General features: G+C 48.4%; 1 protein-coding gene across 1 annotated transcript in view; it reads right to left on the bottom strand.

Annotated features, from left to right (window-relative positions):
• The window catches only part of ACSS1 (acyl-CoA synthetase short chain family member 1), a 38,518-nt gene extending 30,564 nt beyond the window's left edge, over positions 1-7,954 (bottom strand). The window contains exons 1-2 of the mRNA XM_064446505.1: positions 7,621-7,954; positions 3,635-3,731 (exon numbers count right to left, since the gene is read on the bottom strand). Coding sequence (XP_064302575.1) covers positions 3,635-3,731; positions 7,621-7,924 — 401 coding nt within the window. The 5' untranslated portion in view covers positions 7,925-7,954. The remainder of the gene's footprint in view (positions 1-3,634; positions 3,732-7,620) is intronic.
• Between the last annotated feature and the right edge of the window lie 492 nt (positions 7,955-8,446).

Genomic DNA, 8,446 nt, shown 5'->3' on the forward strand with positions numbered 1-8,446 from the left:
GCAGCACACTCACAGAATCACAGAATCACAGGCTGGAAGGGACCTCAGGGGTCATCTAGTCCAACCTTTCTGGGAAGAGCAGAGTCTAAACAAGATGGCCCAGCACCCTGTCCAGACGACTCTTAAAGGTGTCCAACGTGACCAAGTCAACCACTTCCCTGGGGAGATTATTCCAATGGTTGACTGTAATTATTCCAATGGTTGACTGTTAACCGTTAACTGCTACTTCGCCAGTGCCCTATCAATGGTTTTATGGTGGTTCAGCCTCCAGAGAGCCAAACCTCTTGACAATAGATTGGCATGATCTGTCCCTGCTTTTCTGACTGCAGCCACCAAATCTCAGGAGGGTTGTGTGCCCTGCTGTCACAAAGCAGTAAAAAAACAAGTCTCCTGCCTTCTCATTCAAAAGTGGAGATATTTTTAATTTCTAGCTGATAAAAATGAAACCCAGAGGGATAAAAAAGCACAAGAGGGGCCAGGGGACTTTTTTTCCCAAAAGGCTGAATTGCACCAGCTGGAGACACAGTACAAAACTCAGCAGTGAAAAAGATCATCACAAATGAGTTTGTAAGGGCAGCAACCATCGTTCAAGCAAAACTAAAATGTTTCACCCATGGCTTTGTGTGTCTTTGCCAGCGTGATGTTTGATTTCCCCTCCTAGCACAGAGCACTTGAACTTAGTTGCATAAACACAACCCACCTTGCTGACAAGCATACATAGGGATGTAGACTGACTTCTGGCACAGCCCCATCAGCTCTTTGCATAGCTGCAAGTTAGGCAGGTAGCAGGGCAGAAGAGGCAAACAGAGGTTCTTATTTCTCCCAAGGATGAGCAAGCTGGGACAGCACTTTCCAATGCAGCTGCATTTTGTTGCTAATGCATGGAGGAGTCCCCACTGACCGAGGTTTTCCCCTTCCTTGGGAAGGAGGAAGCCTGTTCCAGCCCTTTTCCTGCACAGCCTCCTGCTTCCTTTGCAGGATGTGATGGGAACAGGGCCAGCACTCAGCTGCTTTCTTGCCCCTGACAGCTCTCCAGAGGAGATGGGAGAGCACCCACACCAGCAGCCGTCTTTCCTTGTGCCATCCAGGGCTTGTCTATAAGAAGTTCATAGCAGCAAGCTCTGCAACAAACGGGCGCCTTGTACTTCTCTGCACATAAGCCCTGGACACCTCCCAGATGAGATTCCAGGACCTTCCCCAAAGCTGGTCCATGAGGCAATGGCCAAATTAAAGTCTTTACCTTCCTAGCGCATGACTTCAAGACTGCTGTGCCATTAACAGCAAATTCAGATGCTAAGGAAATAGGCACATCTCCTCTGCCACAGACAGCAGAGTTTGTGTCCTCCTGATATCCAGCGTCCCTCTCATTCCCTCTTCACACTGAGGCTGGCATGCAGAGATCACCCTGCTACAGAAGGCTCTCGGCAGATTAACCAACCAGCATACAGCTTCTGAGCCACTTCTTTTTCTGATATGCTTTCTGTCACAAAACTTCTAGCTAAAACAAGACACTACTGCAGAAAGTTTTCAACTAAACTCAGCCTCAAAGGGAGGTCAGTGCCAACACCCCTTGGAAAACCTTACTGCCCCATTTAAAACCTTTAAAAATGGTGTCCAAAGATCACAGAAAAGGCAAAACTTTTGATTCTGTCCTTGAGTACACACCCATATAATATTAGTTTTCAACAAAGCTATTCCTGACTTAATGATATAAGCAGAGAACCAAGTGACCAGTTTTACCACATCGTAGGACCAAAGGCCTCTTGACAAACTGTCACTCGAACGCAGTCACATCTCACCAAGAGTAACAAGCAGAAACAGGAACATGGCTCTCAAATACAAGCAGAAGTTTGAAAATAGAGGTTGCCAACTAGTCTTTCACTTGGATGGTCTTCTTCCTGGTTGCTAGCTGCTGTATCTTTGCAAGGCTGCACAAATACAGATTCAGTTTTCAGATGTGGGTTACTTACTTCAAGCCACAGCAAATCCACAGGCTGAAAATACACTTTCCTCCAAACACATTTTGTCATGGAAAAGAAAAAAAAAAGCAGTTCTGCTGCTATTCAGAAAGGCCTCCTTATTTCTCCAGAGATCCCAAGAAGATTGTTTAGGGTCTGGAGCAGCTCAGTACATTTCAAGTAGCACAGCCTAAGGGGGAGGCTAGAGTTGCCTTGAATAAAGCTGCACTATCTGATGGGTGATCTCCTCCTCGGGTTATTCAGAGGACAATTCTCACCTCTGACCTACCCCCCTTTTCACAGTTGGGGCATGAAGAGACTAGTAGAAGTACATACACCACCCCAAACTCTGGGAGAAACTTTTGATACCTTCTCCTTTTCTACCACCAGAGTGGCGAAAGCAAAACTCAAAGCATTTAGCCAAGCTACCCAGTTGGTTACAACACATTTACATCATAACACACCTACACAGCCCATCAAATAATGATACCAAGATTAAAACCAATCCACTCCTTCCACAGCTTTATATCAGACTACTTCTGTTCCACGGAGCACTAACATCTCAAAACTATTAGTACACCCACTCCTCCCTGCTGACCAGCTTCTTCACTCCAATGAATATTATTTTCAGGAGCTTTGATAAGTGCTGGAGGTGAGAACCCGACCACCAGAACCTATTCAGGCTCAAGAAGCTCCAGGAATCCCAACTATTAACAAGCTAAAGAAAACATTTTATAAAAGAGTCAGATGCCAGGACTTCCTACGTCTCCTCTGCCTTCTGATCCAGTAGATAAAACATCTGGCTCCCTAAAATACATACTGAGGAATATACAAGTCTGGGAAACCTTTAACTCTTACTAGAGAGACAGACAATGTAAAAGGCATTTTTGCAGGCAGCCCTATCTCCTAAATGAGGGCACAGAGCAGGGAGAAGAGAAATATGCTCGAAAACTGTAGGGTTTGTTAGAATATGGCAATCTATAGCAGCAATTACAAGTTGGCATCACTCAGAGCACCCCAAGGTTGCTCTAAACTGCACTGAGGATGGGGAAGAGGAACAGAGGAGGCTTCAAATCCCTTCCAGCCAGGACTCGGTATCTGGCTATTGACCATCAACACAAGATGTTGTTTACACCAGGACTTTCGCTGCTGTACTGAAACCAAAAGCTGCTCACAGAAATTTTCCCATGAACACTCTAAAGAGCAAAAAGAAAACTGGCAGATGGGAACATAAGCCAGGGAGAAAAAACAAGCTTTTCTCTTCTGAAAGCCCCTACTTAGAGAGAGGGAGTGTACAGGCAGGCTTGATTAATGCCATAACCAGAAGATGATGCCAGATCTGAATCTGAAATTTTCTGTAGCTGTCACTAACTTACATCCACTGTACCTCTCACCCTGTAATATGTTTATTATACAGGTGTCTGAGATCAGGGAGCCCTCTCCATGTAGAAGCCAAGGGAAAAATATAATTTTTCGGCAGAAACATGCCTCTGTTTTTCAGGAGCTATCTCATGATGACACCACAACCTAGGCACAGTTCTGCAGCTGCATGTCTTACGCGCTGGAGTACCTTGGAAGAAAGCAGTTTCACAGAGGTCTGATTTCAGAGCAGCAGCTCTTCTCCCTGCCCCACCACATTGCCAGGCATCACAAAGCATTGTGAGAAGGTGCCATACCTGTATGTGACATGCACTGCAGTGCCAGGCTCATCTCTCTCCCAAATCAAAGCCACTCTGTTCGGAGACTTTTCAACATGTTTATCCAAGCAATTTACTGTAAAAAAAAAAAAAAAACCAAAAAAAACACAAAACAAAAACAGAGGTGAAAAAAACAGGGGTAAAAAACCAAAGCCTGAGAGCAACGTGCTCTGGAAACCTAGCTTGGTCAAGTATAACAGCAAGCAAGCATAGGATGAAACATCATTTATTAGCCAGCTAGCCACACACTCATTTGTAACACTGGGAAGATGTCCTTTACAGTGATAGCAGTGTAGCACTGGTAAAGCTGCTGTTTGCCATATCTGCAGTATGCAAATACTGCAAATACTATACTTAATTGCTACAGCTCTCTTAAGAATGGCGTCCCCATGAGAGGCCTCGGGTGATTCAGCTCAGCTTAGCTCCACCGGCTAAGGTTAAACCAGCCCAAATCTCTCCCATGCTCCCAGTAGCACAAAGACAAGACACTCTTTTGATGTTTTTGCTCCCCGGGGCAGGATTTCACTACATAGATCTGACAGACTGTCTTCCCCAGCTTGCATTTTTAGCACTGCATCGTTTGAATTTTCTAATTAAAGCTCATGTGAAACATTTTTATTCCAGGGTATAATGGAAAAGCTGAATCTCAGCTAACTGAAAATATCTGAAACTTTAGTATATAGGGTACACTCACAGAGTACAGACATCTACACATTACCAGACATCTGGGAAAGATTAACAAGTCACAAGCTGTGTGCTATACCTCCTAAAACTTGAAGGTATAAAAATACTTTCTGAAGGTTCATCTCTCCCCCCAGCAACTAGAGGTAGAGGAAACCCCAACAACTACATGAGATGCTCAAGTGGACTTAGGGAGAGCACCTCCCCAAAAGAAGCTTAGACAGAATCCACCCCAGAAACCTGCCTCCATGTTCAGCAGCATCTTGCCTGATGGTTAGAGATTAACCTTGCAAGGTATGAATTCCAATCCTAAACTACGCTTATTTATTTCATTATAATCTTCCAAAGGAAGATACTTTATTTCACTATTATTAAAACCCAGTCAGGCACACTGCTGTATAACCCAGAGAAAAGCTGTAAAAAAATACTGAGTTTCAGATCATATTTCCTGGAAACATTAATACTGGTGGGGAAGGATTTAATTTTTCCAGATAAATTAAGTGCAATGAAAGCTGCCTATTGCTGTCACAATTTGTGAAGTTTAAGTAACCTGCAGCCCAGGAGTTGGCTTCTGCTGTTCTATGATCACAGCAGATTTACACCACCACACAGATGGTGGGAATGTACCCCTAAAGGTGCACAGAGAGAGAAATCCCTCAAAATTCAGCATATTTCATTACAAGAAAAACTGCCAATCTCAAAAATATGAAAATGCACTCTTCAACCATTTAAAGGCTTTTAATTTTTAATGCAAATTCCTAAAACAATACTATAAAAATAAAAGAGATAAAGCCATTTCTGAGGTCACCCTAATACAATAGGGGAGGACAAAAACGCTAATGGAGAATGCTTTAAGCAGTTATACACTGGTTTCCTCTGTCTGTCCACAGGTAATTGAATCTGCTGTGGCTTAGTCCGCGACCCTTAGCAACTCGCACCTCCAAGCCCATCGCAGCAACACCCTCACGTACAATAGCACCACACTACCAGTAAATCACATTAACAGCGATTCATTGCCCCAGCAGCATTTCTTACTCGTGAGCAGCTGTACTAGACTTCAGAGGGAATTTCTGTTGCAGCAAGCCCCAGCTGAGTCAAGTGAGAGCTTTAGTTCTTTGCTCAGTAAGAACCGGCAGGTGAACCCAGGCAAAATGCTTATTATTTCCTTCCTTTATCTTAATCCTACAAGAGCCTTTTGCTCATTTACAAAATAGAATTTAGTGACCTTCCCCTTACTGCTATACCCTAATGGTTTCTCCATATGTTTCCTTGCCTCCTCAACAACGCTTGGAAACAATTCATTTCGGTAAGACATGTTCCTGAGAACGGGTGCCTTGGAAATGCAGTAGTTTGTCGGGGTATTTTTCTAGCCAGGAGTTATAGTGCAATAAACACAGAAGTACTGAAGCTCACAGGTCCCCCAAATTCTATCACAAGGTCTCCCCAAACAAAAAGCAGCAGATGACTCAGTTGCCCACGATCCAGCTGTGTTGGGAGACAAGCACACAGAATACTCTGGATCCGGGACCTGAACTGTTGCCATATTTCTGCAACCAGTTCAAATCAAGAGATCAAGGGACAAAACCAGAGCCTCCTAGCAGAAAACCAGCTGCTCAGCTCTGGCCACGTACCATCTTCACTGTGCTTTAAAAGAAGAAAACCAGCAATAGCATAACTGTTTAATTCTGTGCAACTGTTTCAATGGTCTATGATTTTTTTTTTTTCATCTATGCAAAGAAAACTAAGCAGCATTTAGTGTCTGGAGAAGAACCAGACCCAAGACATGATCTAAAATCAAGCCCAGCAATACCTGGATTTCAGACACCCGACCCACGTGGGATCCAGAAGGTGTGGATCCCACTCTACGGAGGAAAGAAACGGATCCCTGAAAGTCTCTGTGGTCAGCCAAGACCTTCATTTCAACAGCAGTCAATGAAAACAGAGGTCTGGCTAAAATCCCTCTGACTGCTGGGTGCTAGAAGCAGGTCTGTACACACACCTCCATCAACCTGGGATCCACTGCTGGGAATCATCTCTTGTGAGGAGATACATCCCTGTGTTCTCTGCAAGACCGGAGGAGGGTTTGCTCTTCTGCTGTGAAAAAAGGTGGCCAGAAACGCTACAGTTCCTGCACTAATGAACCTCAGTATGGTGATTCGAGCACTCTCTCAGGATTGGGAAATGAAGCTATGAAACAAATGGCCCTGTTAACAGACTTCACCACTAAGTTGTACCCTAGATGGGGCTGGGGTTTACTCCCACTAAATGAAGCAGGGCCAAAGCACTGAAGAGCTTTCAAGGCAGATATGGGCAGGAAGAAACTCAGAGGTAGGTAGGACTATCATGGTAAATTTTTCTCGTCCTTCTTGTAAGCAGTGAAGTTGGAGGAAAAGACCCAGCTCCTTGTTTAAGAGAGAAAATCCTGGAGGTGTTCAAAAAAAGTATAGACACAGCACTTCAGGGCATGGTTTAGGAGACATGGTGGTGTTGGGTTGGTGGCTGGGCTTGATGATCCTAGAGGCCTTTTCCAACCTTAAGAATTCTATGACTCTAAAAGAGACTGCAGCTTCCCCATAAAAGGCTGGGATTCACACTGCCCCCACCTTTGGTTCATCTTTGCCTCGGCACTGCAGAGCCCATCATGGACCAAGCAGCACCTTGCAGCTGGCGGCCGGGTTGATGGCAGCACAGCCGAGGTCAAGGCATCCCTGCCGGCATGGTGCCAGGGTTCACAGAATCATAGAATCATTTAGGTTGGAAGAGGCCTTTAAAATCATCAAACCCAACTGTTAACCTAACACTGCCAACTCTAAACCACGTCCCAAAGGCCTGCATTTATACATCTTTTAAATACCTCCAGGGATGGTGAGTCAACCACCTCCCTGGGCAGCCTGTTCCAATGCTTGATAGCTTTCAGCCAAGGCATTTTTCTTAACAAATTTTGCTGGAGCGTATCCAAAGCACGCCGCATCCCAGCCCTTCGGAGGTCCTTCACTTGCCCTTCACCCCATGCACGCGGACCCAAAGATGTCGGGGCTGTGGCAGGGATTCCGCAGAAGTGACGGGCGGCCGCTAGCGAAGCGGCACCAGGGCAAGAGGCTCAGCCCGAGTTATCCCGGGCTTTGGATCTTCTCCCACTTCCCAACATTTCGCAACGCCCGGCAGATTTCCTCCGAGAAAACGCCGAAATCCCCGGGTTTTTCCCCGCAAAGAGGGGCTCTGGCGCAAATTGCCCCGCTGGAAGCCTCGGCCCGAGGGCGGGAGCTGGCCAGGGGACGCCTTACCCGAGACGTTGAGGCGGCCGCCGAGGAACCAGCGGGCGGCGCCGGCGGCCGGGCCGGCCCGGCAGGCCGTGTGGAAGGGGCTGTCCCACCGCAGCGCCCCCCGCGCCACCTCCGCCCAGAAACCGGCGGGGTCGCGGGTCGCCCACTCCTGCCACACCCCGTACCCGCCGAGCGGCAGCGGCGCGGGGCCCCCCGCATCGCTGCTGCTGCCGCTGCGGCGCCGGGCGGCGAGCGGCACCCGTCCCGGCGGGAGCGGGCGGCTGAGGGCGCGCAGCACCCGCGCACGGGCGGCCGCCAGCGCCATGGAGCACAGCGCCACGGGGCGCGGCCCGGCCCCGCCAGCCCCGGCCCCGCCAGCCCCGGCACCGCCCCCGGCGGCGGAACAGCCCCCGCCCGCCACGGAGAGGCCGGCCGCGGGGAGGGGCCGCCCCCGACCGGGCGACCCCGGGGGGAACCTGCACCCCTGCGGAGCCGGAGCGCCCTGCGCCCCGAGACCCCCACTGCACCCGCATGGTGCCGAGAGCACCCCAAGAGGCACCCCTGCACCCACACGGCCCCTGCACCCAGGGACACCCCTGCACCCCTGGGAGCACCGCACACCCAGAGACCCCTGCACCCGTATGGCCCTGGGAGCACCCCAAGAGGTACAGAATCACAGAATGGCAGGGGTTGGAAGGGACCTCTGCAGATCATCTCATCCAACCCCCCTGCTTGAGCAGGCACACCCAGAGCAGGGGGCACAGGAACGCATCCAGGTGGGTTTTGAATGTCTCCAGGGATGGAGACTCCACAATGTCCCTGGGCAGCCTGTTCCACTGCTCTGCCA

Source organism: Phalacrocorax carbo, chromosome 3 (genome assembly GCF_963921805.1).
Source record: "Phalacrocorax carbo chromosome 3, bPhaCar2.1, whole genome shotgun sequence".
NCBI classification, from domain to species: Eukaryota; Metazoa; Chordata; class Aves; order Suliformes; family Phalacrocoracidae; genus Phalacrocorax; species Phalacrocorax carbo.